At 56.5% G+C, this 27,902-nt stretch overlaps 1 protein-coding gene across 5 annotated transcripts; it reads right to left on the bottom strand.

Annotated features, from left to right (window-relative positions):
* Positions 1 to 1,065: 1,065 nt before the first annotated feature.
* On the bottom strand, positions 1,066 to 27,843 carry CHD5 (chromodomain helicase DNA binding protein 5). 5 transcript variants are annotated; one of them, XM_069874591.1, is made up of 41 exons: positions 27,705 to 27,843; positions 26,789 to 26,919; positions 23,368 to 23,547; positions 22,433 to 22,551; positions 21,868 to 22,106; positions 21,523 to 21,647; positions 19,742 to 19,865; positions 17,711 to 17,877; positions 17,415 to 17,633; positions 16,739 to 16,948; positions 16,437 to 16,648; positions 14,900 to 15,031; positions 14,265 to 14,373; positions 13,795 to 13,986; positions 13,509 to 13,709; positions 13,033 to 13,170; positions 12,338 to 12,459; positions 11,603 to 11,776; positions 10,705 to 10,846; positions 10,362 to 10,493; positions 9,777 to 9,894; positions 9,160 to 9,284; positions 8,502 to 8,733; positions 8,286 to 8,411; positions 7,989 to 8,161; positions 7,207 to 7,381; positions 6,677 to 6,769; positions 6,126 to 6,214; positions 5,823 to 5,956; positions 5,304 to 5,448; positions 4,818 to 4,977; positions 4,585 to 4,664; positions 4,338 to 4,467; positions 3,697 to 3,786; positions 3,197 to 3,334; positions 2,864 to 2,972; positions 2,550 to 2,682; positions 1,894 to 2,089; positions 1,441 to 1,604; positions 1,232 to 1,343; positions 1,066 to 1,116 (listed from the first exon to the last, which is right to left on the bottom strand). In XM_069874591.1, exons 1-41 carry the CDS (start codon positions 27,766 to 27,768, stop codon positions 1,109 to 1,111), a joined length of 5,862 nt encoding a protein of 1,953 aa, XP_069730692.1. In that variant the 5' UTR covers positions 27,769 to 27,843; the 3' UTR covers positions 1,066 to 1,108. The 5 variants fall into 5 exon arrangements, with proteins under 5 accessions (XP_069730692.1, XP_069730695.1, XP_069730694.1 ...); XM_069874594.1 differs by having other exon boundaries at positions 6,683 to 6,769; XM_069874593.1 differs by having other exon boundaries at positions 26,789 to 26,916.
* Between the last annotated feature and the right edge of the window lie 59 nt (positions 27,844 to 27,902).

Here is a 27,902-nt window from a genome sequence, read left to right as displayed (position 1 = left end):
ACCACGCGTGCCAGACGGCAGGGGCCGTGACCGCAGCCAGGACCCCCCAGTCACCCCCACCCCGCGCTCCTTCACCCACCGGCCACCGCTCGCCCCACCAGGCTCCTGCCGCCTCCTTCCCAAAGGATTTATTAAAACACAGAGAACAGAAACCGGGACACACGGAGTACAAAGTGAATGCGGGGCCTCGCTCACAGCTGCCATCGGCCTCTGGCAAGAGGCCACCGCTGCGGTGCAGCCGGTGTCACCGCGCTTGCAGGGGTCCCAGCCCTGGCTCTGGCCATCCCCTCCCTCCGGCCCACGCGCCCCATGCCCGGCACACCGAGAGCCGCAGCCCCAGTGCCGGGACAGTGCCGGGGCTCCCACCACGGTGCCGATGTCCCTGCTGGGAAGGGGCAGGCAGGCTCCGGCAGCGGGGCTGGCAGCACGCATGCACTTGCTCAAACACCACGAGGACGTAGAAATGGACCTTACAGGGAAGCTCGGGAGCCAGCTCGGCCCCTCGGGCACCCTGGAACAGGCAGCCGGGAAACAGGGAGCCCGCCGGCCACCCCTCACACCCCACACGCGGCAACAAAACCAAGACACAAACACCGTGACTCCCTCCCCTCTTGGCTCGGCCCCCTCACCCAGACAAACTCTTCAAGTCTTCAATAAGAAAGTGCAAAAAATGTACATGGAAATGAAACCCCCGGCTGCTCTGGCAATGATGGGGGTCGCGGCAGGCGAAGCACACTTGAAGCGGGAGAGCCCAGCAGCGCCGGCGGCAGCTCGTCTTCCACACAGGCACCGCTGCCGCGTTTGCCCTGCCTTCCTCCAGCGACGGGGCGGCTTTCGGCTGGGGGGCTGCTGCGAGGAGAGGGGAGAGCTGCCCACCAGCCGGGCTCTGGCCCTCCCCGCACCAAACAAGGGGCCCCAACAAGGGGATCCTGCCCCAGCGCCCGCTTCTGCTGCCGGTATCAGACACTCGAGGAGCAGCCCAGAGCTGAGCCCTCGTACAGCCCCCAGCCCCTCGGCACAAGACCCTGGGGAACAAAACGTGTCAAGTGGCGAGCAGAGCCTTACCTCAGCTGGAAACAGGAGCTGCACTGGAAAATCGTGGGAACAGCTAAATATCTGTGATGGGAGAGAGGGAACCATGCTTGTGCGCTGTCCTTGATGCTCCTGCCCCACTCCAACCCACTCCCTGCGTTTCCCTGCCTGGGAATCTTCACTAGAAACCCCATCCTACCAGTCACATACGGTCCCAGAGGCATCTGACTGTAGTTGACAATCCCGCCTGGCCCGGGACCTCGGAAATTTGGCCCAAAGTTGTTGTAGATCTGGGAGGAGCCAAAGGAGCCCTGGGGAGTTAAGGAGGGTTAGGGTTAGGGTTAAGGGGCGCTGAGCTGCAGCCCCAGCCCCACCACCGGCGAGGGGCTCTGTCCCCATCCCCCTGACCTGCTGGATGGCAGGGTCCCCCCCGCGGGTGGCCAGGCGGCTGAGGATGCTGCGCTCGGACATCTGGAGCCGGGCAGCCACGGGTGGGATGCGGGACAGCATGGACGGCAGGCGCGTCACATCGGCCTTCATGTCGCTCAGCAGCTCCTCGAGCTGGTTCAGCACTGTGAGTGGAGCGAGGCAGCACTCAGTGGGGGGATGCCCACCGGACCTCCAGCATCCCAGCCCTGGGAGGCGATGGCAGAGCGCTGCGGACTCCACCACGCCAGCTGCAGCAGCAGCATGCCGCTCCCCAGGGCCCTGCTGGGAAAGCGACCTGAGGAGGAGCAGGCAGCTCCTGGCCAAGGGAACACGACACAGGGATGACCTCCCAACTGGAATTCCACATGGTCAGAGTGGGAAACACTTCCCAGCCCCTGAGGAAGGCTCCCCCTGGCCTCTACCAGCACCCACCCTTGTGTAAGACGGCATTGGCGGGCTTGTTTCCAGCCAGGGACTCTTTGGAGAGATGCTGGTGGCTCTCAGCAAGGCACTCCACTTCAGCCAGACGAGCGTTCAATGCCATAGCCGGGTGATTGGGGTCTTGGGTCATGTTGAGGTACGCAGCCCTCCGCAGCTGCTCCTCGATCACCAGGGCCTGCTCCAGCAACTGGAAGGTAAGGGAGGGGAAAGATTCAGGACCAGAGCTCACACCAGCATAAACCAATACCATGCAGTTTGTGCCAGTAGAGCCTCTGTGCTCCGTGCACCCCACTGGCCCCACTCCCAAAAGCTCCTGGGGAAGCAGGCTTAGCCCTTGTGGTTTCATATCCTGTTCAGACACCAAGCATCCCAGAAAGGGACAGGGGCAGCATTTCTACAGCATCACACTTGGTGTGGGCAGAGCTCCCAGCCCTCTCGCACCGCACTGCAGAGCTGCAAGCTTCCCAGGACCAAGACCCAGCTGCTGGGTGCCTGCTCTCCTCCAGCAACCACAAGCCCCTCGCAAAGAACATGCTGCTCCCTGTGTCACTCCCAGAAGGTGCTGGCAGGCTCCAATCCAGCTTTGGGGCACCACACTGGTTTCCCCCAGCAAGTAAGCATTCACCAGCCCTGGACCCACAACTCACCTTGAACCGCCGGGCGAGGAACTTGTTCTTCATCTCAAGGTAGTTCCCCTTGTGTATCTCCGACTTGAACGGCTCGTTCAGGATGACGTAGCGTGGGTCATTCTGGATGTCCTGCCAGCGAGCGTAGCCGTGGCTGGCGCGGAGGGAGCGTCAAGGGAAGAACCAACCAGCCAACAGCACGCCCACCACCACACAGCAACATGGCATCGCCAAACCCCTCCCTGCTCGCCACCACGCTGGCACCTCAGCCCCTGCACCCTCGCCTCCCTGGCACTCAGCAGCAGGAGGCACAGTCCCACCAAGCCAAAGGGTACGTGACAATTCCTGCCAACAGCCAGTAGTCATGTCGGCGGTGCCAGATGTCGTAGATCTTGCCAGAGGAGATAGCAGCCCTCTCCTCGTTCTGCCACAGCGTGTGCAGCTCTGCGGAAGCAGAAGCGAGAGAGCTGGGTCAGGCAGCACGGCTGCCGGGGACAGCGCACAGCGCATCAGGCAGGGTGAGCAGTGACATTTCCTGGGTGACCGTGGGCACAGAGTAAACTGAAGCATCTTGCTGCTTTCTAAAGGGTTCCCCTTTCTTGCAGAGGCTCAGAGACGCCGTGCAGCAGCTCTGCAGCTGCAGCCAGTGCCTCGTCTCTTGCTCTTACCTGTAAAGCCACCATCAGCAATGTTGAACATAAATCGGAAGTTCACATTTCTATCATCCTTCTTTCCATCCTCCTCATCCTCTCTGTCACCGTTTTGCTGAGCCTCGCTCTGCTCCTTCTCCTCCACCTTGGCGTCCTCTGCTCGGCAAACACAAGAAGCAGCGTCTGTCAAATCACACTCTGCCAAAAGACTGACCGGTGTCACACTGCCCCATCAGCTCCAGAGGAACTCATCGCTAAAGGCCCTGCTGGAACAGCCATCAGCCAGCTCTCTGCTCCACAGCAGGTCCTACTGCCTGCACAGCAAGTGCCCCCCACAGCAGGGCGTTGCTCCCACTCGTAGCTCCAATCATCACCAGAAGGCGAGTGCCAACGGCTGCAGGTCCTGCCAGCTGTCCTCACCATCACCTCCTGCACACTGCCTCCCCTCTGCACTGGGCACCTACCTTGCTTTGGAAACTCCACACCTCCTCGTGTCCCAAAGCCTCCTTGCATCTCACCTGGTTTGACTTCTCTGTCCTCCCCTTTCTTCAGGCTGCTGTTCAGCTCCGGCTTCTCCAAAGGCTTCTCCTTCTCTTGAATCCCCTCATCTGCTGAACAGAACCGGACATGAGAAAACCTTGGTGTGCGTAACTCTCTTCAGGGAACAACTTTACTGTCTGGAGAGACTTCCCCTTTTACGGTGTTGTCTGTACATTCAAGGTATTCCAGAAACTTCGAACAGAATATGCCTCTGCATTTTATCACAAAAACTTACCTGGTTTTCCCTCTCCCTTAGAACATCTAGAGGAACACGTCATTAAGAACAGAGAATGCCCCCCAAGCTGAGCATTTCCCTTTTATTTACAACTTGGCATTGTTGTTTGTTCAGGAATTGCTACAGGTGACATTCGGGTTTCCCACTCTGACTAGAGAAGAAGAACGCCTGAGCAAGGTGCCAGCGCTGGAGCCTCCCACCAGAGGGGAAGCCCGCCCACCAGTAGCACAAGCACATCCAAGGCTGCGTGTGCCCTGTGTCCCCACAACTTCAGCCGATGAACAACTCCAGCACAAATCGATGTTGCTACCAAGCGCCACAGCCCCACAAGAGTCCCAGCCGTGGCTGAGAGGAAGTCTGGTTACCCAAGACACAGAGACCCACCTTTCACCAGGGGTTCAGGAGAGGGCTCAGCCTTTTCACTCTCCTCTTGCTTCTCTTCTCTTGGTTTCTCCTTGCTATCGCAACTTTCTGGGTGCTGTTCACTTTCCACCTTCTCAGCACTCGCAGGCACCTTAACGTAAAGCGCCCGCACCAGATCAGCCCAGCCCTTCCCTCAGGGAGCACTCCAAGTTTCCAGGCAGGCCACAAGAAGGCTTCCCTGAGGAGATGCTGAAAAAGGCCACCCTACCTGGCTGTCAGACACCTTCCTGGACTTCAGCTCCACTTGGTCCTTTTCCTCCTGGAACCCGAGTTGTGTTTCTGTTTTGTCTGCAGCAGTGGCAAAGCAAGGAAAGTCTTGAGAGGGGCTGCACACGCTGCCAGAGCAGGCAGACATCTGCAAGATGTTCTGGTGTCTTGGCCCACCTCCCTGCCCAAGCCAGCCCAGAGCCAGGATCCCTGGAAGCCTGGAGTCACACCCACCGGTGAGGGCCCCCGGCCCCGTGTGCATATGCGCTGGGCTAGCCGGCACAGGGGTGTTGGGATCTGAAGACACAATCTCGCTGGACTTCCTGCTCTCCGGGCCCCCAAGAAGCAGATCTGGGGTGCTGTACTTCCCGTTCACATGCTCAAACTCCTGGACCTGGGGCAGATACAAACCAGCAAGTCAAAGGCAGCAGAGGCATTTCCAACCTGGGCAGCAGGGTTCACGTTGTTTCATCCATGGATACAGGACCCCACACCCACCCTGCCAGAGACATTCAACCCAACAGCCTCCAGTGTGATTCCCCTTTTCTGCCAGCCAGACTATTAAATACCTGCTCACCCAGGTTTATGACACAAACGGATGAGCACTGAGCCTCTGAGATTCAGCAGGGGATCCCTGGCAAGGGGCATTCAGCAAGCAATGAAACCCACAGCTCTCCAGAACGTACCTGAAAGGGCACGTGTAAAATTCTACTCACCCACCTTCTTCCTTACGAGTGACATGACTCCTATCCGAGTCAGCACATGCTGGCGTGACAGCCCTTCCCGGGGAACGCCGTCCGCAAAGGTTTCAGCACCATCTGCCCCAGGTTCACACAAATGCCTCATGAAGAGAGAGACGTACGCCCTGTGGAAGGAAAGGCAGAGCTCAGGCCAGCTCGGCCCACGGACGCCATGCTGAGCCAGGCACTCACTCCCTCTGCGTTCACCTGCGGGCGAGGGAGAGCCTCAAGCCTTGCACCCAGGCTAAGGTTTAGGGATCTAAAGGGAATGTCAGCAGCCCTCTCGAATGAAACGGGTGCTGCCTCCCCCCGAAAGAAGCCACAGAGAGGGTGTGCAGGCACTGCTGCCAGCGCTGCCTTCCTGGGAGCGTGGCAGAGGCAGTGACACAACAAGGCAACAGGATGATCACAGTTCATCCCAAACACACAAGCTAAGTGCTCACTGCAATCAACCAGAGCCCTGGATGGACCTCACCTTGCCTGCCCGGGGGCCCCATACCTGAATTCCTTCTCACTCTTCCCGCGCAGATCCCGGACCAGCCAGTGCGAGTTGAAGGCGTCCTGGGGCGGCATTCCCCAGCGCATGATGGCGTTCAGGAAAGCCTTGCGCTGGCGGGCGTTGAAGCCAAGAACCTACACAGAGCAGAGGTGTTGCTGGGATCACGAGGTGGCACGGTGGAGCCCTGCAGCTGTTACAGGCATGCTGGACCAGGACCAAGGCACTGGCAATGCGGCACGGAGTAGTCCAGCCTGTGAGCCTGGAGCAGCCCTGGCACAACTGACAGAAGGTGCCGACACTCACCTCGATATTCCCCCCAACTCTTGCCAGCAAAGGAGGGAGAGGCTTGTCCCGGTCACTCTTCAGCTGCCTCCGGGATTGTCTTCGGCCACCTAGAATCAAGCAGCCTCATTCAGGCTCAGGCAACAAGGAAGGACAGCTGCAGCTCTCACACAGCTGACTCTATGCCCCAGGCTCCCTGCACTCCATCCCAACGGGAACAGACTCCAGGCAGAGCAGCAGTCTGGGCTGTAGAGGCCCTTCCACCCATCCCAGTGGCCGCCCCAAGCAGGGGCACTCTCCAGGCAAGGGGGCACCACGCGTGCTCCTCCTGTGGTCCCCATCCTTCCACCACGAGGACCAGAGCAGTGTCCTGCAGCGGCCACTAAAGGGAACAGCGCAGTGCTGTTCCCTGCCCTGGGAATTTCCTCACCTGACAGGCAAGGGGGATGCCTCCCCTGGAACGGAGGCCCAGAGCACGCCAGTCCCTCCAACCCAGATGTTTCTGCTGCACCCGAGTGCCAGGGCCTTCCCGCAGAGCAAGATCCCATGGAGGATCAAACACAATAACTCACTCTGACCTTCTGGCCTCTCTTCAAAGTCTTCATCCTCATCCTCGGAGCCGATGGAGTACTCCGACTGATTGTCAGAGAGCTCGTCCTGCCACTCTGCCGAACACAAGGGAGGCCGGGTTAGCAGAGCATCCGAGCAGTGGGACCCTGCCCAGCAACTGCGACTGCCCCTCTGCCAGGCAGCCAGAGGACACAAGCAGGAGGAAATCACATTCTCAGGTTTCCCAAAAGCAGTATTCTCCTCTACAGAAAGAAAATAAACCAAAATATTTTGCCCACAGAGATTTTTCCTAAATTCCTCCATCAAAACCAGTTTGCAGACCCCAAAGTGAAACGAAAAAGTCTTTGAAGTATTTCTATACTGGAAAGTTTAGGAACCTGGAAAGTACAGAGCCACACAGGCTACCAAACTGCAGACCAACAATTCAGCCAACATGTCCAGCAGGGAACCTGCTTGGGCAGCTTTGCAGGGCCAGCTACGGGCCCGCTGCTCACCCCAAGCCCCACCAGGAGCTGTGTGACTGCAGCTCTACCTTGATCCTCCTGCGAGGCGTCGTTGTAGTTGACTTGCTTGCGGATCCTCTTCCCTTTCCCCAAGTTCCTGGCCAGATCCTCCTGCTGCTGCTCATAGTGGTGCCGCAGCAGCTTCTCCCAATAGTCAGGGTCCACGTTCTCCTCTTGCTTGATGATCTCGCGTTCCACCTCCTCCTGCCAAGCAAGAGACAGGAGGCTTGAGATGAGGCAGCTGCAGACCTGCCCACATTGCCCCGCCTGCCTGTCCTCTCAGTGCTCCAGGGAAAGAGAGAGGGAGAATACTGAGCCCCTGGCTGGAACTTGGCTCCTGGGTCTTTGCCCAGCATACTGACCTCAGTGCAGGACTGCCAAACGGCCAAGACAACCTCTCACCCATCTCACATCGATGGAAACACTGCAGATCAGTGTTTGTTCCCAGAACAGCAGCCAGCAACTGGCTTCATCCCCAGGTGAAACAGGAGCAGCACCATGCCCATTCCCAGTCTGCACACGGACAGAAGAAGGTGCCTATGGATGCTTTGATTGAAGTCCTGCGACAACAGGGACACAGCCCAGCTTGCACCATGGCAGCAGAGGACAAAGCCAGCTGTGCTTCCTCAGCCTATGGCCAGTCCTACTAGCCCTGGGACCCCAGCCCTGAAACAATCAGGAGCGGTCGCAGGCAGAGTGGGGGTTCCAGCTCTGCACCGAGACACTCGCAAGGAACAGGAAAGGAAGCAGGAGAAACACAGAGGGATGTACAAAGAGATGTGATTGTAAGACATGATACTAATCACATTACCACACCGTCCTCTTCTCTCACAACATACTGGGCCACTTTAAAGGAGCTGAGATACTCATTCATATTCTGCAGCTCCGTGTCATCAGTCGCATCCTGGTTTCGGTCCAGAAGCTTAGAGATGGCAGCATCGTCGTAGTGGATCACACTGCTGTCATCCACATCCTTATTGTCACCTGGAGAGCACAAGGCAAAGGGAATGGAAGCACAAATCACCATGCAGAGAGAGCCAGGCAAGCTCAGGTTGTGTGCAGGGCCAGGGAGGGGGACAGCTCACCCCAAAAAGGGGGGGCTACACACCTGGTGGGGTGCCACCATGCTTCTTTTTCATGCCAGGAGTCACTGCACCCCCTTTGGTTGCCAGCGTGTCAGAGAAAGGGGTGACAGCATCCGGCATGCCAATCCGCTGTCCCTGAGACACCATTCCTGCGGGCACAGGGCAAGGAGAAAGAGCCCTGGCAGCTCAGACAGAGCCCTGCCTCACACAGAGCATCCCACACACCCTCCCCACCTCACCTTCCACATCATCCTTGAAAAGCTCTTCTGTCCCAAACTTGAGGATGTCATCCAGCTCTTGCTTGGTCATGGAGCCCGACTTGGAGCCGAGCCCCGGGCGGACCACCAGGTGTGTGAGCATCATCTTCCTTTTGGCCACCTGGGTGATGCGCTCTTCAACAGAGGCTCTGGTCACAAAGCGGTAGATCATCACCTTCTTGTTCTGCCCGATACGGTGAGCTCTGCTGAAAGCCTGCAGGCAGAGCACGACACCATCAAGGCGTCATGAAGACATTTGTCTTCATTTTCCATTACTTCCAGAGGCACCAGCTGCTCGCCCCTCCAGCTGTCACTTCCCAATGACGGTCAGTCCTCAGCTAGGGTCTGCCCCAGGGTCTCAGAAACACAAGTGGAAGCTTCCCAGAAGAGGAGGGGACACAAGCAGCAGAAGAAAGCAAGACGCCCACAGAAGGAGCTGATTTTATGCGCCACAGAAGGGCCAGGGCAAGGCTGGTGGGTGCAGGAAGGGAGCTCCTGAGTGGAAATGTGCCCCATAAATCCTGCAGAAAGCATCAGCAGCTCTCAAGAGAAGAGAGCAGCTTCCCTGTGCAGGGACTGAAATAGGGCAGAGCCAGAGAGGTACTTACTATACAGGAAGGAAAAGGAAAAAGTCAGAAACCTGGATATCATTGTGGGGATTCCAGTCAGAATCATAAATAATGACTGTGTCAGCTGTAGCAAGGTTTATGCCCAGACCGCCGGCACGGGTAGAGAGAAGAAAGCAGAACTGCTGAGCACCAGGAGCTGAGAAAGACAAACCCACAGGCGGCAAACAGTGAGACAGAAAGGAACGCGGCCCATGTGGAAAGATGCAGGGCTGTGCTACAGGCATAAACCAGCTGGAATCTTTGATCTAAGCCAGCAAGCAAGGGGCAGGGAAGGCAAGGAGTGAAAATATCCTTCACTGGGAATCAGTTACTGGAGAAAAAGCAGCTTCAGAGGCCAAGGGGAAGCTCTGCCATCTACAGAGTCCTTGAAGGAAAACACCGGAGTCCCTCCATCTAAGCAGCCTGCTGTCAGCACGCTCAGGGTTCATTTTGGGACACAACTCAAGCGTTTAAGGACGTGGTACGAGCAGCTCATGCAGTGCCTCAAGAAGCTGGATCACAACTGATGCATAGGCAACCCCCGCCGCCAGCCCTGCAGGCGAGTCGGGGCTCTTGGGCACAGCCGAGCCCACGGAGGGCTGCGAACCCGCCCCACGCCCTCTCCTCGGCAAGGCAGCAGGGCACGCACCGTTGAACCTGTCGATGGCCTCCTGGCGCAGCCCGCCGGTGATGCCCCCATCGATCCGCTCGTACTTGTAGCCTTCGTACTCCAGGAAATCCTCCAGCAAGTCCAGCATCTTCGTCATCTGCAGGGCAAAGCAACGCTGGCAGGAGCAGCTCTGCACAGCCTGGCTCCCCGTGTCCCCCGGGCCCTGCCCTGCCCAGCCCAGCTCCTGCCTGCAGCCCAGAGGCCAAGATGATGGCAGTGCCACCAGCCGCAGAGTACGGCGACAGGCAACTTCCAGAGGAGCGGCATTCACGTCTCATCTTCTAGAGGCAGCTTTGCCAGCACGAGGAAATCATGTCTGAACAGCACTGTTACAATTACCTCCTCTTTATCCACAGATAAAAAGATGTTTTAGACACTACAGAGAGTCCCTCGGCAGAGAGCTGGGACACAGTCCATCCACTGCGACTGCCACAGATGCCACACTACCTTGGGGTGAGCTGTCAGCAGTTCTCCCACCTTTCTTTACCTGTTCCTAGCACAACATTCTCATATAGAACAAAAAAAAAAAAAAAAGGTGTATTATTAATCCTTCCCTACACTCACCTGGGAGAAGATGAGAACTCTGTGACCACCATCCCGTAACTTCTTCAGCATCTTTTGGAGCAGCATCAGTTTCCCAGAAGATTTGACCAAAGAATTCCCATCATAGGATCCGTTGGGTAGAACTGGGGCCTCCTGTGAAGGCATCCTGGTTAGCCTCTTTGAGAGCAATGCTGGATAGCCTCACATTGAATCTCACAGGCATTTCAAAGACAAAATCCTGGTGTGAAACCACACACGTGAAACCCCACACCTTTAACCACAGCCAGATGATGGAAACAACCCCACCGACAGCTTACACACAATATTGAGCAATGTCTCCACGGGGCAAACATGGGTGACGTACCACTGCTGCCACGGGGAACAGGTATGGGTGGTTACAGCACTTCTTCAGGTCCATCATGATGTTGAGCAGAGATACTTGGTTCCCACCACCTTTCGAATTCAGGGCTTCAAAATTCCTCGTCAGTATGAATTTGTAGTACTTCCTGCAAGAAGAGGGACATAGACACTCTGGTTAATTTGAGTAGAGGAGGGACTGGCATAAGCAGAATGGCGCCGAATTAAGCCCCACTGCCCACTTCAAAAGGGTCGTTTTGATGGTTTTAAAAGCATCAGTTCCACAGCCTCAGCCCGGGGCTAGGTTTATTGGGCTGCTTGGAGGATGTCACAGCTCCTGTAAAGTGGGATGGACTCGGAAGCACAGTGGCCAGGAGCTCTCCCTGCCACTGGGTGCAAACCAAGCCCTGTCCCACCATGGTGGGAAGAAGCAAGGAGCCCTTCCCTGCTCACCTCCAGCCTCTGGAGAAACTGCTGTTGGAGCCAAGCAAGTTAGCCCAGAACAAAGGAGCAGAGCAAGCACAGCCTGTAGCAGTAGCGATGCTCCAGGCTGATGCCAGGCAAGCTAGCAGCACAGGCTGGTGCGCCGGGGCCGAGAACAAGGGAAGGAGAAGGGGCTCCAGCCTCAGTGCTTTCTCTGCACTTTCCAGAACGAGCAGTACCACACTGAGAGGCTGCCAGTATCAAACGCTCCCCGCTGAGCAGCTAGGACTGCACAGAGCCCAATTTAACCAGGCTGAATGTGCTTCCCAGTGAGACAGAAAGCGCTCCAGCTCTTCCTGCAGCAGGCCTGAAGCCAGCGGGGTCTCTCTGACCCCTCGAATCCCACCAATGCCCCACCATACTCAGAGGAGGTGAGGTGCGGGAAGCCAGCCGCCCTGGGGAGTGCTGCTGGGATTACTCACTTCTGCATCTGGCTCAGCTCCACTCTCACGATCAACTCTGTCTTGGCTGGCATGTTCTTGAACACATCCGCCTTGAGCCGCCGCAGCATGTGGGGACCCAGCAAATCATGGAGCTTTTTGATCTGGTCCTCCTTGGAGATGTCTGCAAACTCCTCCAGGAACCCCTCCAGGTTACTGTGAAAGCAGCCAGAACCCCACAGTGCTGAGCAATAACAGGATACGCAAAAGCAAACACATCATTTTCCTCATGACATAAAACCAAGAGTAGAGCTCTCACGGCACCCAATGAGATCACTCCCATGTCTGCAACCAGGCAGAGTAAAATCCAAACCAAGCAGCCACACGGATGCCTGAGGGGAAATTCAGGCTAAATGCACTAATAGGAGGTCAGAACAAGCTCCCCAGATACCTCTGTCTCCTCAGAGAGGGAAGAGAAGGCAGGTTCCAGATCCTCAAAATCCTCCTGACCGACAGCAAGGCAACAGCTGCCCCCGGACCCAAAACGCAGTAGCCCACAGGAATAAATGTGGTTTCACGCAAAATGCCTCTAGCTATTATGGTAAAACCTCCAGGGCGAGGTGCTCTGCCACCTGCCTGTCAGCGCAGACCAGTGACACTGGCACAGTCGCAACTGGATCCAGGCAGCCCCACACCAACAGGAACCCAGGAAACTGGAAAACCTCTGCTGAGCCGCCCCACTGACCGGCAAGGGAGCAGGGAACTAATGCAACTTACTTAAACCTCTCCGGAGTCAGAAAATTGAGCAGGTGGAAGAGCTCTTCCAAGTTGTTCTGGAGCGGAGTACCAGTAAGCAGCAGCTTGTAATCAATCTTGTAGCTATTTAATACTCTGAAGAACTGGGAAAAGAAATGAGATCAGGTGAAAAGCACTCAGAGGAGCCAATTACCCCTGTCACCTGGAGATGGTGCAGCCTGTGTACACAGAGACTCAGCAAGACCTTTCCCCACAGCAGGCACAGAGAAGAGTGCAGCTGCATGTCCTGCTCTGAGCCACCCCAGTCGAGCACAGGCAGCAATCCTGACTGTCCTGGGTCACACCACCTGCCTCCTCCTGCCCTGGGACTGCATGAAGGTCCCAAGGGCCAGAGACTGCATTGAGCCTCAGGAAAAGAGAAAAGGAAGGAGAAAGATCAATTCCCTTCCACAACAGCCCAACAAAGGACCATCAGGCCGCCAGGCAGGCAACAAGGCTGACACCGCTTCCACTACTGAAGGATTTTTAATGTCAGAGGATGCTAAAGGGAGCAAATCTATCAACACATGGGTGCCAGGCAGAGCCTGTGCGAGGTGAGGACACCTTTCAGCCCCCAGGGAGGAAAGCACGGGCCATCAGATCACCAGCACTAGGGTGTCACATCTTTGTGGCACCAGCCGCACCATAAAAATGGCCCACAAATGTCTGCTACCTACTTTGGACTGGTTGTTCTTCAGTCTGTGCGCTTCGTCCACCACCAGACAGGCCCACTCAATGGAGCCCAGCACCGCCTGGTCAATAGTGATCAGCTCATAGGAGGTGAGCAGGACATGGAATTTGATCTGGGCTTCCTTCTGGAGGAGCAGAAGGAGAGAAAAGCCAGGATTAGAGATCAGGGAATGGGATAGCCCCAATTTGCTTCTCCTGCATGTCACCCAAGGAGAAAAGGCAGGACTGTCTGCACTGCAGAAGCAGCAGGGCTGCAGAAATCTATACCATTCTGAACATTAGAACCAAGCAGGGGACTACAGAAATAGAAGGTCTGGCAGAAATCTTTAAAGCTCCTCACAAATCCCCTGCATTTGTAAACACTGCCAGTCTCCCTCTTTGGACAACAGCCGATGTCGAATCCTGCTCTCTCCCTCCTTACCGATGGTTAAAGTACTGAGTAGGGCACAGACTTAGCTCCCACCTTCATCCGAAAGACTTTCTTTCCACTCCGGATAGCATTGTCTTCAAAAGAAAACTCATTTTCCCGGATGACAGATCGGCTTTCTTTGTCCCCTGTGTACGTCACGACATAGAAGTCAGGTGCCCACATCTCAAACTCGCGCTCCCAGTTGATGATGGTGGAGAGAGGGGCGCTGACCAGATATGGCCCTTTGGAGTGGCCCTGTTGAGGGAGATAAAGTTCAAGCTGTTCATCCCATACCAAGCAGCTCTCAGCCACTGCAGGGACCGCTGGATGCTCCACTCACCTCCTTGTACAGGGAATACAAGAACACAATCGTCTGCACAGTTTTCCCCAGCCCCATCTCATCAGCCAGGATTGTATCCGTCCCTTGGGCCCAGGAAAACCTCAGCCAGTTCAGCCCTTCCAGCTGGTAAGGATGGAGCGTGCCTCCCGTGGCATCGATGTACCATGGCTGCTTGTCAAACTTCACTGTAGGCTGGAAAGAGACAGGACGCAAAGCAGTGAGAGCCAACTCCCCTTCCTTTCTCTGTGGCCAAGCACATCTCTCTCTAGCCTTATGACACATGAAAGCCTCCAAAGAGATGCAGAGCTGGTTCCCAGCCCCCAGGCTGCTCACAGAAAATCCATCCCAGAGCTTTGGATGTAAAATAAACAGGAAGGAACTAGAGGAAAAAAGTGTAAAAGGATGAGGGTTGGGCAGACATCCCTCTCTCTGGGCTCACACCCTGTGCTGCCCCCACAGTTCCTACTCACATCCACGAGAGGTGTTTCTGGAGGCTTTTCCAGCTTCTCCTCTTTCAGTTTTTTCCCTTTCTTGTTCAGCTTCTTCAGTGGGCGCATATCCTCCCCCAGCATCAGCTCCCTGCAACAGCCAGGGCACATCAGAAGGCAGGCGGGCAGCCTTCTCCCAGCCCCCAGGCCAAGGGACAGAAACACCTCCCAGACTCCCCTGTTGTTTCCCCGCAGGAGCTCGTCCAGCCCCGTGAGCACTGGCACTCACAGTGTTAATATTCCCCTCCCAACAGTCCAGGCAACTGCATCCTAAATGAGGAATGGCAATTCATCAGGACATGGTGGGTTTCCCCTCAAAGAGACAGGAGGCAGCACCATGAAGCCACCCTGAAGAGCAGTGAGCCTGCGAGTATTACAGCAGTGTAAGTTCAGGGGAAGGGGAGAATAGGCTGGAAAACGGATAGGCGGGATTTCCCAGCGGTCCTGAGCCTTCCCAAAGTGCTCGGCCACTGCTCTGTGAAGAAGGGTCCCTGCAAGTGGTGCTGGTGTTTGAAACAGGGACACCCGCAAGCCCCTGGCCGCCCCAAACGCCTGTGCAGGCTGCCCCAGCCCTACCTGCCCTGGGGCTGCGGCCCGACCGCCTGGCCAGCTCCTACCTGTGGTTCCAGTAGAGCTGTTTGAGGTTTTCATAGTAGGGGATGTCTATCTCGTCGATCTCCCAGGTGCACTGGTCGTACGGCAGGTCTTTCCACTTGATCAGGTAATGGATATCTCCCTTTTTATCGAAGCTGTAATGCAGGGCAGGAAAAGCCCATCAAATGCTGCTCAGACCCTGGGAAACCCCCAGCCCTAACCCACTTCCACACACCTGGATGCCTCCTCTGCTTTTACCGACCAACTGTGAGAGCCAAGAGAGGTAGAAAACCAGAAAGTATCAATACTTTCCAGCAGAAATACCTACTGATCTGCTCTGTGTGTTACATCATTAAAGGCTGCTCTTCCGTTCCACTGAACACCCTCCTTCTCCTGTTTTGCCAAGGCTGGATGGACACCAGCACTCACCTTCCTTCTCCTGCAGCCTTCACTGCTCTGTGTAGTTCTGCTTACACTGACAAAGGAACAAACGCCCTGCTGGGCCTGAATATACACCTAAGGGGAAAACCCTTGCCTTATTAGCAGATAATGTAAAGCTTGATCGAAAATTAGCCAGGCAGCTTTGTTTATTTTCTGCAAAGCAGCCTTCAAGCAGAGTTGGTGCTTGAAATTCCAAGTTGCCACTTGAAATGCAGGCATTCAATAAAAAGCTTTCTCTAGCCATTCAGTGTAGAAACAACACCTGCAAAGCACAGCTTATATGCGGGGAACTCTTTCCACAGAGAAGAAACACAAATGTCAAGGCTTCCTGAGGGAGTCAGGCACCTGCTCCAGCTCGGATCCCTGCTGGTTACTCAGCTTTGCTGGGAGTGCAGAGGGGCCTCACGGCTTCCAAGAGGAACAAAGGACCCACACGGAAATGGGCTGCTGTTCCAAAGCAGTTTAGGTGAGCAGCTACAGGGCACAATCGATGTAAGGAAGACCCTTCACTGAGCTGCAGCAGCGATTTACAAAACAATCAGGCTGTAACACGGACCCCAACAAAACATCCGGGCAGAGCAAGACAACTCTTCCTCTTACTAGGAGCGGCTGAGGGACCTGGGGCTGTTCAATCTGGAGAAGAGGAGGCTGAGGGGAGACCTCATCGCTCTCTGCAGCTCCCTGAGAGGAGGCAGCGTCCACTCACTTCTGCCCTCGGCCTTGCCTCAGGAGCAACCTCCAAGGCAATGCAGACCTCAAAACAGGCCAGCAGCCGAAATTCCACCAGCCTGAAATTTTGGCTTTGCAGGACAACAAGAACTTCCCAGCCCCCGGGGAGGAGAATTCAGCCAAGTAAAGAAATCCCGCAGCTGGCAGTCCCAGGGGCTCAGCTAACGGCATAAACCGTCTGTGCAAGAGCTGTGCACGAAGGGAAACTCACAGGGAGCGCAGCCCCATGGCTCAACACTTCCTCTGCAGAACTGTCAGGGGTCCCAGGAGCACAGCAGGGCTCACCCCTGCCGTGTCCCTCCCTGGGGTGCGACAGCTCAGTGCGTGCATTATAGAGGCTCAGGCACCCTGGTACTCACCTTCCCAGAGCCCATTCACACGGCTCCTCACCTGTGGTTCAGGATGCGGTGGATCATCATCCACTCGGGCTTGATGCCGTAGCGGTAGAACCGCTCCTCCATCTTGGCGTACTGCGGGTCTTTGTTCTTCCGCTTCTCCCTCTGGCTGTCCTCGTCCCCAGAGCCGTAGTCGAAGGCCGGCGGCTCATCCATGTCGTTCTTGCGTTGGTAGTTGCGGTACATCACGGTGTGGTAGAGCTCGAGCTGTGGCAGGAGGGAGCCGCGCTCAGCCCGCGGGCGGTGGGGCAGCGGGTTGGGCAGGGGCACCACGAGGACAAGGATGCGCTGGCTCACCTGCAGCTCCTTGACCCAGGAGCAGTGCCAGTAGGAGAGGCCGGCCCACTTCACGAAGAACTCGCGCTCCGGGATCCCCTCCAGCACCTTCGGCGGGGGAAGAGCCAGCTCCGCGTCCGGGGTGGGCAGCACGGGTGGGAGCGGGGTGGCCGGTGGCTCTTTCCAGGCCCAGTGCAGGATGCGTTGGACTTTGCCCTTCAAGGGAGGGCACTGGAGATACAAAAGCAGATAGGCAAGAGCACAGAGTTTAAGGGGAGTCCCTGTAAGGGGCTGCAGAGATAAGGACAGGCCTGGAGGGCAGAAAGGGTGGATGGCAGCCATGCAGGCACAGCAGGGAGAGCACGGCCTGGGCTCTGGGGAGCATCCCAGCACAGCCTGTGCTGAAAGCTGCTGCCAGAGGGGAAGCCCAGGACAAAGAGCAACCACGGATTCACCCTGGGCCACAGGGAACAGAGCATGGCAAACCAGGTGACCTGAATGGTCCTAGACCCTGCCTGCATCGATCTCACCCCAGAGTGCATGCGAGTGGCAGTGACACTCCTCCAGGGAGGGGGGTTGTGGCACAGGGTAGGACACCAGCCCCATGGCAGGCTTGAGGAGTGGTGGCAGCCAGGAGACCCAGGGCAGGCAGATGCAGGCACAGAGGGACAGGGCAAGGAATGCTGGTAATACTCACTGTACAGCGAGGGCAGAGCCATTCACCGTTTGGTATTTCTGGCAGTGGCGGGTTCAGGCAGTGGAGGTGGTAGGAGGACGGGCAGGTATCACAGCACAGCAGCTCCCCTCCATCTTTACAGACCCGGCAGAACTCCATGTGATCATCCTCCTCCTCCTCGCCACCTTCCTCTTCCTCCTCCTCCTCCTCCTTTGGCTCCCACTGGATGCCCTCCTTCTCCTGGGGAAGCACAGCCAGCATAACCAAGGGCTTCTGCCGGCCGCCCACCCGCCCCCAAGGGCCCCGACCCCACTCACGCAGTGGGGGCAGCTCCACTTGCCCTCAGGGGCCTTCTCCAGCTCGGGGTCCAGGCAGACGAGGTGGTAGGCACGCGGGCAGGTGTCGCACAGGATGATTTCCCCTCCCTGCTGACACACCTCGCAGTAGTCCTGGTGATCCGTCTCGTACCCGTCCCCTTCTTCGACTGCAAGCAAGGGACAGGTGTGGTCAGCGGGACGGCAGAGCCGCCTGCTCTCCCAGGAGGGAACGGGACACGTGCTCCTCTACCGTGCAGTTAAGGAAATAAGGACAGTGTTTCACCTCGGACCCCTCCTGTTACATCCCCCTACCTCTCTGTCCCTCAGCACCACAGTTCATCTTTGCACACAGCATCATCTCACCTCTGTCTCTCTTTCTCTCTCCATACTGTATCATCCTTTGGTTCCTTCAGGCTCTCAATGGAGAATGCCAGAACCTGGAGAGGTTGCAAGGGAGGCCGGTCAGAGAAACCTCCCCAGGCACCAGCACCACAAGCTGCAAACGCACCATGCAAGGGTGACACCGACTCCTCTCCTGGGACTACTCTGCTCTTCCTGGCTGCTCACTGGCACAGAGGCAGAAGCGCTCCCAACTCAGAACGGACAGGAAAAGGAAGGGAGGGACAAGGCCTTGCAAGCACCAGAACAGCCTATCTCAATTCCCGGCTCTGCCACAAACTCCCAGCACGGACCTCTGCCCTCCTGCTCCTCCAGCTCCCAGCAGAAGCTGCCTGGCTCCGGCACGAGGGCCCTTGTGCGGCAACAAGCCAGGAGAAGAGATGCCCTTCACACACGAGCCACAGAGCCAGCCAGCCAGCCCTGCCTCGCTGACCAACGGGGAGGCTGGCCAGCATCACACCCCAACCATCCCCCAGCCTAGCACCGCTCTGCCCTTCCTCAAAAGCAAAAGCAAAAACTCATTGGCAAAGCTGGAAAGCTAAAGGATACACCTGGATCTGAAGCACTTCATCCCGAACGAGGACGCAAGGCAGCACGCGTCCTGCAGCGGCGCAGGAGGTGGAGATGGCGTGGGAAGCCAGGCAGGGCACGCCAGGCCCTGGCAGCCCCTGTCGGCACTCGGAGCTGGAGCAGGGCACGGGGCAGCTCGGCACAGGGAGCTGCTCTCAACGGCAGTGCAGGGGTGGAAGGGCCAGAATCCACCCACAGCCTCCACGAGGAAAGGAATGAAGGAATATGCAGACAAACACGGCCACACAGCCACTGGGAGACCCCAACAGATGCCTCCCTCTTCTACGTCACTACCACAGACCTACCGCTTGCCTGCCCGCTGCCTGACCACACACCTCAAGATGAGAAGTCCCTTGTCCTAACGCTTTCTCGCCTGCTCCAGCGGGAGCTTGACTCAAGCCACATCTCTCTCCTGGAGAGACACTCCAGGAGCTGCCCTCAGAAAATCACTTCCCTGGAAGCCCCACAAATCCTGGAACTTTGCTGCCATAGGAAAAATGCTGGTAGGCTCATACATGCAGGAGAGTGCCGGCTGCCCTGCAGCCTGTCCCGGTGCCCGGAGCGCAGAAGGGGCTCAGTGCCCGCGCTGCTGGGGCTGCGAGCAGGCAGCGAGATGGCACAGGCAGGCTTTGGGAGCGCAGCACCGTGCAGGGCACAGCACCACAACCACAGCTCTCCCAAAGCAACTCTCAGTGGTGACATGGAGCTTCCTCGAGGGGACCTGAGCCCCAGGCAGTGGCTAATGGCTGCGAGAGGGAAAGCTGACTGCTGATCATTGGAAAAGCCCTGCTGCCGGGCTGTTCCACTGCCACCAGCACTGTGGGAGTGAGCCGGCGCCCCACGGCGGGACCCACTCATTGCCTTCTTGCAGGCACGAGCCCACCAGCAGCCAAGCTTGGACACCAAGCAAGCACTTCAAACTCCACACACAGACAAGCACAAGCACGTCCTCTGCCACCGAGCCAGCGCCAGACACAGCCTGGAGCTGCCGAGGCCAGGAAAGGACCATCTGAAAAGGGAAATCCAAACAGAACAGGAACAGAGTACAAAGGAATGGCCTACTCCTCTTTTTCTTTCTCCTCCTCTTCCCTTTCTTCCCCAGGCCAGCCGAGCACTCGGAGCGCACTGAGGAGCTGTTGATGCTGGCACTGTCAAAGTCGGATTCCTCTCGTTCCTCCTCTTCACTCTGCAGAGGGGAAAACCAAAACACATACAGTCCAAGGGCTGGCATCCCAGCAGTCACTCCCAGAGCACACCACTCTGTGGCAGAACAAACCCCCAGAGACCCACATAAACCCAGGTGGGACCACCCATCAGCAGCCGAGCTCCGCAGGGACCCCCCCTTTCCACAGGAATCAACAAGCAGAGCAGTCAGAGCGGCAGGGATGTCAGGGCGAGCACTCTCCAGGCTCCGACAAACAGGGTTTGCAGGAGAGCACCACAAGGCACAGGGAAGCAGGGAAATCTCCGATATCAGATCAATGCCACAGCCAGGGAATCGCTCAGCGTAGATCTGGACAGGAACTAGAGCCGACAGGCAACCATCTTGCACAGCTCCACACGGCACCGCGGCAGCTCGCCTGCTTCCCAGCACCGTCAGCGTGCAATCTCAGAGCACATCTCAGAGCACATTTAAAACATGTTAAACCAAAGTGTCAAGTCCCCGCTTGGCCTCCCTGACAATAGGTGAGCTCTGGGCTTCCCCAGCAGCGTGCTGACCCCGCAAGGACAGAGAGCAGAGATGTTGCGCAGTACAGCAGGTGAAGTGCTTCAGGAGAGGCTCAGCGTCCTGCACACATCTCCCAGCTAAGAGCCCGCTGCTGTGATAATGTTATCATGGGCATAGACACCCCAGAGAGACGCGGGTAGGGAACAACCCACTACTCCCACTGCTGTGCAGTCAAAGCCCCTTTCCTCCACTTCTCAGCAAAACTTTGCTCCCTCTCTCCCTCTCCACCCATTTCAGTTTGTGTCAGCCCAACGGTGTGCGTGCACGCAGGTATTCGTGCTTAACCTTCCTTACAACATAAAAAGGAGCTAAACCGGCCCAGCATTCAATGGTGTCAAAACATAACACGTCTGAATTCTTATTCTCAAGACTTATGCATGCAAATCCCTGATCTGGCAGCCACTAATTGGGCACTTAGCACTCCAGCTGCAGAAGCAGCCCAAGCTCTTTATAACTCTCAGAAACACAAACGCACAGATTTAGAGTGCGCTTGGAAAGGGGATGAATTTTCCATGATGTGTCATTCAAAAACACCGTTCCTTTCGCTGCAGCCTCTGACGCACAAAGGATGTGTGATGCGAACTGGAGCTCAAGAGTCTCTGAGCTCCAGTAAGGGTGAACAAACGGGGTTCTGATCAATAACATTATCAAAGCCTACAAGAGTTCCACCCCTGTTTAATAGCTGTTAAAGAGATTTATTCTTCAAAATGATCCGCTATTCTTTAAAACACACCTGATGTGCGTGTGCTGAGAGCACAGAGCAGAAACAGCAGCAGAGCTCGGCTGCTGTGCTCTTCCCAGGAAGCTCTGGTGCCCCTGGACCCCGCTGCAGGATCACAGCTGCCTGGAGGCAGCGATGCTAATGTAATTAAAGCATTCACTAATTCTCTTTGACGTATGGTTCAGCTGGAGCATAAGCCCTGAAGAATTCCTTTGCAAATGAAATCTGAAATGATGGCATTACCACCCTCACCACCGAATGCAAATGCAGTTATAGGATTGTAGCAGAAATCAGGCCCAGACACACATGAGGGAGGCTTCCAGGACATGGCTCATCCTGACATTTCCCAGCTGCCCCCTAACACCCGTGCAGGAGCAGGCAGCGCACACTTACAGAGGAGCCCTTTTTCCTTTTGCTGGGGATTCCTCCAAACCGGAACTTCAAGCCTGCCATCTTTTTCCCCTTCCCCTTTTTCTTCCCATCTTTGGAGCCTTTGATTTTCTTTCGCACACCTGGACCTGGAGAAACAGAAGAATTGTTCGCTTTGAGTTGGAAGGGACCTTAAAAATAATGTAATATTTATTAGTAAATATAATTTTTTATAACCCTGCAAAAGGCCAAACCCCAAATCGGTCCCCACCTCAGCCCCAGGATTAACAGGGAAGATGAGGAAGCACTGTGAGCCCAGGCAACATCGAGCACCATCCCCAGAACACATTCACTGGGGCTGGCACCTACCCTTGCCTTCCTTGGTCTTGGCCTTCCTGATGACTGTGGGCAAGGCCGACTGCTGGGGGCTGGCGGCGAGCGGCGTGGTGACGGTGACGGTCTCCACAGCCGCAGCAATGGCCGCTGCCGCCGCTGCTGCCGAGCTGCCCTTGAACGGGTTGTTGGCACTGAACTCTCTCCATTTGGCACCAAGCACGGTCATCATCTTGGACATGGGGATCTTGGGGTTCTTCTTGGCGATCAGAGGCCTGCAGGGTTGGGGAGAGAGAAAACCATGCATTAACGGAAACGCTTTGCTGTTATTGACACTCAATTTTTCTCATTAAACTTTTCAAATAAGCACACACAAACAAATGGGCTTTTAGAGGGAAGAAGAGGAGAGAGAAACACCCCAGCTGTTTTCCAGCCAATCCTGCAATAACAATGGAGTCCTGAGGACCACTCCTAGTCAGGCAGGGAGGGGCAACTGCGAGGTCATGATGCAGAATTCACTCCACAGCTTCACCCACTCGACTGAGCAATGCCCAAACCTCAGTCACCACACAAGACCCTGTCCAGACCTACAGCTTCCCACCTGAGGAACTGGCTGAAGGCCTTGTAATTCGTCAGAGTGTGGTAATCCTCTTCTGAGAAAATATAATCTACATCATCAAGGCCCCATTCCTCCATCAGCTGGGCTGAGCTCTTGGGCTCCTGTGGATTTACAGAGAGACATCATTAACATAACCAACCGTTGCTCTGCAGACAAGCAGCACGAGGCTGGGTCTGGCGCGTGCTCCATAGCAGACGTCCTCCCTCACCAGCGACACACAGCGATCTGTCGCTGTGATTATAAAACAGAGCATGCACAACTGCTTAATAAACTAATGCTTCACAGACTTCCAAGAAGCAAATTAACGTGGCGCCATCCAAATGCTCCCTATAATACAACGTGAAGCCTTGGCAGGTTTTGTGTCTCCAGGAAACTCAATTTCCTTCTGTGTGTAAGATAAACAGAGCAATACAACCTTTCCTCTCATAGTTGTTCACCTACAATCTCTTCCTCATCAAACTCAGGACGAGCTTCCCATGAAACCCAAGGCCACCTTCTCTAAGCACGTGCTGCCCTGCCAGTCTGCCTCACGTTCAGAGGATAGACAGGATGAATCTCTCACTGTCGGGATGTGGGCAGACGCCCTGGGAAGGCTCCTCAGGCTGAGAAGCTGCCATTGCCAGAAGATCCAAGCTACCTGACTAGGCCTCCAACCTCAGAGTAAAACACACCGGCCTCAGCCCCACGAAGGTTCTGTGAGGACTTGTGAGCGCTCATCGCCACGTGGCCAAATACTCCGCCATCCAGGAGCACTTTGCTTGTGCTGCCCTGCTTCACACAAAGGGAATTTATCCTCGAGCAGCCAAAACTACAGCTCAGCTCCACAGCGACTCACTGCCAAGGAAACTCAAGGGATCAGGCCCTATCCTGAGGTCTCATGCTCTAGCACCAGCTCGGGGTAAAGAAATCTTTGGTACCTTTAGACATCCATCCTCAGTGTCATCCTCCTCTTCATCTTTCTTCTTCCGTTTTGGCTTTTTCTCCTTCTTTTCTTTCAGTTTTTTCTTCTTCTTTTTGTTGGGGGAATAGTCACTCCCTTCACTTTCTGATTTCTCCTCGATCTCCTCTTCGTTGTCTGACATTTCATCATTGCTCCCCTAAAACAGAAAGCGACAGTGGAGAAAGGGCAGGGCCTGCCCCTCTCTGCCCTCCTCCAACAAACCCTCCCAGCCAGCATGAAGCAACGGCTGTCACCAGCCTCCCTCAAACAACTCCACTGCTACGCTGCGGGGCTGGGGGAAAACACCATGAAAATGGGATCTGGGAATAGCAAGAAGCACCTGAGCACTGGAGGCACAGAAAGGAACTCTTGGTTCGGCCATTAAAACCAGCTGCCTGGTAAACCAAAGAGCAGCTGCTATGAGTGACAGCTCCCTGCCCTGCTTAAGGAGCCAAAATTCCCAGGCAATCAATATTTAGGCAACAGTTTTGATCACTATAACACAGGTAACACAAGATATTCCATCTTATGTTTGCTTACGGCTTTACACAAAGTCACATTCGCCTATCAGAGCATGAACAGTGGGGAAACTAAAGGGAAGGTCTCTTCAGCCATGAGCAGTCTTTGAATGACTGGACAGGTATCACCCTAGGGTTTCGCTTTGTTGCTGTTTTCTTTCCCTGCTCAGCTGGGCACTGTGCTGCAGCCGAACAGTGTGACTGCAGGATGATTTCAGCTGCCACACGAACAAACAGTCCTGGTGGATGTACAGGGAGCCTGGAAAGGGGCAGGAAAGCAGAATTAAGGCACACGAGTCTTGCTGGACTGTTAGAGCTACTTGATCACACACAGCTTCAGCAGCAAGGTGAGCCAACTGCTTCAGGAAGGGCTGGGCCTGGTAGATGCCCAATGGGGCTCAGATGCCTACATCATGCTGGGGAGGACGCCGGTCAGGCAGAATTTCTTTCTGGGAGAGAGACCATGACCTGCTGCACTGCTCTCAGAGCAAACACATTACCACAGACTGCTGGAGCGCTTGGGTCCCTAGACAACCTTTGGGAGGATGCATGTGTTGGGGCATCCCTCCTTCCCACCCAGAGCCCTCACGCTGACGCGCAGAGCAGCTCAAGAGCTGAGTGGAAGGCTGCCCCGCAGGAAGGGCTGAGCCCAGCATCACACAGCACCCAGCTCCAGGTTCACCACCACAGCCCCTCCTGCCCCACGCCGGGGTTTTATGGCAGCGCCCCACACAACGCTCAGCGACCATCATGGACTTCTGGTCCTTCTCGATTCAGAACAAACCCAGCATTTCCTCTTGCAGGGTTATAAACAGTTGTAATTTGGCACGGAATAATTGGTTGCCATGGTAACTGCTGCAGTACAGGTTGACATTCCCCCTCTCCACTCCCTCCCCTGACAAGGACCCTCATCTCCATGCGCCGAGGTTCAAGCTGCAGCCTGGTTATTTTATGCAGATTTTTCCAGGGGGTTTGCAGCATCGCTTCCTGCGCCAGGGCTGCTGGCAGCGTCGCCGCACACTGAATGAGTTTGGTGGCTGGGGCAGGCAAATTCCCACGCAGGCACAGCACAGCATCGCGCCTGCCGCACGCCCCGGTGACAAAACCAGGGGGACTGCAGGGTGGCAGGCAAGCACGCCACAGGCAGGCACTTCACCCATGCCTTCCTCTAGCAGGGGAAAAGGCCACTTACCCCCCAAAACACTCGAGGAGGAGTTTAGGAGAAGGAAGACCCATTCAAGGCCCCCCCTGATCTTTTCTCCCTCCTCCCAAAGGCAGCCTGGGTCCTGCTCAATGCCTACTGACGGCTACAGCAGCAGCATCTCCCTGTCTTCAACGGATGACAGAACAGTCTCCCGCAGGTGGGACCGAGCTTGGTTAATACTGCCCACACAAGGCATTAACTAAAAAACCACCCGCACTCAACATGCAGCCTGTTATTTCCTCCTCACCCTGGTACAGCAGCATCCAGAGCCGGCACGAGCGGCACACATTGTCTTGGCTAGGCTGCCACTGACACAGAGTAGAAAATCAGAGGTGAAAATTACCACAGGGGTTTTGTTTTATTCTGCTCCCCCTGTCCAAAAAAGCAGCATAGGAAAAAATATGTCCAGTGATGGAAGAGGTAGAGGGAGGAGGGGATCCGAGCCAGCTTTGTGTGGCATCTGCAGAGGAAGAGCATCATCACCATGGCCACGAAGGAGCAGAAGAAGCTTCCTTGGGGCAGCGACTTGTGTAAAACGCTGGCAGGCAAGGCAGCACATGAAGGAATTAGTTTTCTTTAAATCAGCAGCTCATCACACTCCCATCAGCAGCAAAAGCACTTTAATGCGCTGCCTCATCCAGCCAGCCTGCGGTTACAGATCCCACGGGGCGCGGTGGCGACGGCTGGTCGGGAGCAGCATGCTCAGCCCCGCTTGGCAAGGGAAGGGGTGGGGAAGGGTGGCTGCGCTGGGCAAGAGACTTCTCCTCAGGCACAGCGTCCCTGGGGAAGGAAGGGGCTGAAAAGCTGCAGCGTTCACCCCTCCCTCCCACCAACCCGATGGCACCGAAGGGCCAGCGCACAAGATGGATGCGCCCATCCTCACGTCCCCCACTGCCCAGGGACAGGAGGGCAACAGGCAGAGCCCCTGCAGCACGAGGAGGCAGCGAGCACTGCCCTGGGACCACACCGTGCCCCAGCCGGGCACCCTGGCAGAGCACATGTAGCGCTGGTCAGTCCTCCCGACCAGACGCGGCCTCGGGAAAGCCTGACCCTCGAGGACATGACGCCCCGTCTTTGTTTTCTAACAGAAGGCTCAACAGCCCTTCTGTGTGACAAATCCTAGGAGCCCCTATGCTGTCTCACTTGTAAAACACCCTTGGACGAGCGCAGCCAACACTGACATCCAGTGAAACCCCCAACTCCTGCCCTGGTCGGGGTGGTTTGCAGCCCCTTCTTCAGAAACACGAGCCCCAGGCACCACGTCAGTGCAGGAGGTTCCAGAAACATTCTCTGCCTAGCCCTGAAGACGAGGGCAGGGAGGAGCCACACCGCAGCGGGCAGGAGGCCTTCAGCAAACAGGGATGGGCAGCACCATCGCTCACACCAACGCAGGCACCGCAACCAAGCCGCTCCCGAGGGGCTGGCAGCCACATCGCTGCCAGGAGGCACAGTGGATTCTTATCACCCTGAGGCCCCTCGTAGGGCAGAGTTCCTCCCCAGAGAGCCCGAGCCAGACAAGAATCGTTCTGGCCCTGGCTGTGGGCCACCTCCCAGGGCCAGGAGAGCACCCCCTCAGTGAGGGAACACCCTGGTAACACCTCCCTTTCCACTCACAACCACCTGTGAGGCACCTGCACAGCTGAAAAGGCCTGCAGCGTTACAGTCCACAGCATTACCTCCTTCTTCCTCCTCCTGATTTTAGCAGCTTTGCCGTCTTTCAGCTTCTTGGACTTCTTTTTCTTCTGCACAGCAATTTGCTCTTCTGCAAAAAACTCATCCAGTCCTTCCAGCACCCCATCGTCTTCTTCTGGGGACAAAAGGGACAGCTTGCGTGGATGGAGCGCACAGGCACGGACACCACAGCCATGTTTATCAGCTCAGGAGAGCAGATTTGTGCGGCAGCGGCAGGCATGGAGCTCCACAGCCTCTCCTGGAGCACCTCAGGCTGTTGAATGGACCCGGTGGACAGTGACCAAGGGAGGACGGGGTCGCTCCAGCTGCTCAGGGGGCACTGGGCTGAGCTACGGGCGATGCTCAGGGACCTGGTGGCAGCAGCGACGCCACCACCGGCTCTCACCCGCCGTTCCTCATCACCCTGAGGCCACATCAGGGCTTTTATTTTCCATTTCCAAGCTTATACAGCCAGGACTGTCCTGAGCTGAAGGGACACAGATCCGGTTTGACAGCAAGCTGGGCCAAGGCGGTGTCCGTGCTTGGCCAAATCCATGCAGAAGGGGCTCACCCCACACCAGGAACCGGCTGAGCGGAGACCCTGGCACGCCGGATAACAGGGATAACGGGGAGAATGGGGATAAGCAGAGAGCCGGGCACAACGGATAACGGGGAGAACCGGGATAACGGGGAGGAGCGGAGACCTGGGCACTCTGGGTAACAGGGATAACGGGGACGAGAGGAGATTCGAGCACACCGGATAACGGGGAAAACGGGAATAAAGCGGAGACCTGGGCACTCTAGATACCGGGAATGAGCAGAGACACCGGCGCACCTGATGACCGGGAGAAGCTGAGGCCCGGGCACCCCCGATAACGGGGCCGGGCGGAGCCTCCGCCCTCTCCCCACCCCGCCGCCTACCCGACACGTCCTCGTCGTTCTCCGCGTCCTCCGGCAGGTCCCGCCCGGCCGCGGGGCCCCGCATCCCGGGCAGCGGCAGCAGCAGCGGCGGCCCCAGCGCCGGGGCCGGCACCGCCGGGCGCCCGCTCCGCGCCAAGATGGCGGCCACAGGGTCCGCCCACGGGGAGGCCCCGCCCACCGCCTGGCCCCGCCCACCGC

Source organism: Phaenicophaeus curvirostris, chromosome 22 (assembly GCF_032191515.1).
Source record: "Phaenicophaeus curvirostris isolate KB17595 chromosome 22, BPBGC_Pcur_1.0, whole genome shotgun sequence".
Taxonomy (NCBI): Eukaryota; Metazoa; Chordata; class Aves; order Cuculiformes; family Cuculidae; genus Phaenicophaeus; species Phaenicophaeus curvirostris.
The sequence above is the reverse complement of the archived record's forward strand: the minus strand, read 5'-3'. Positions and strand labels throughout refer to the sequence as shown.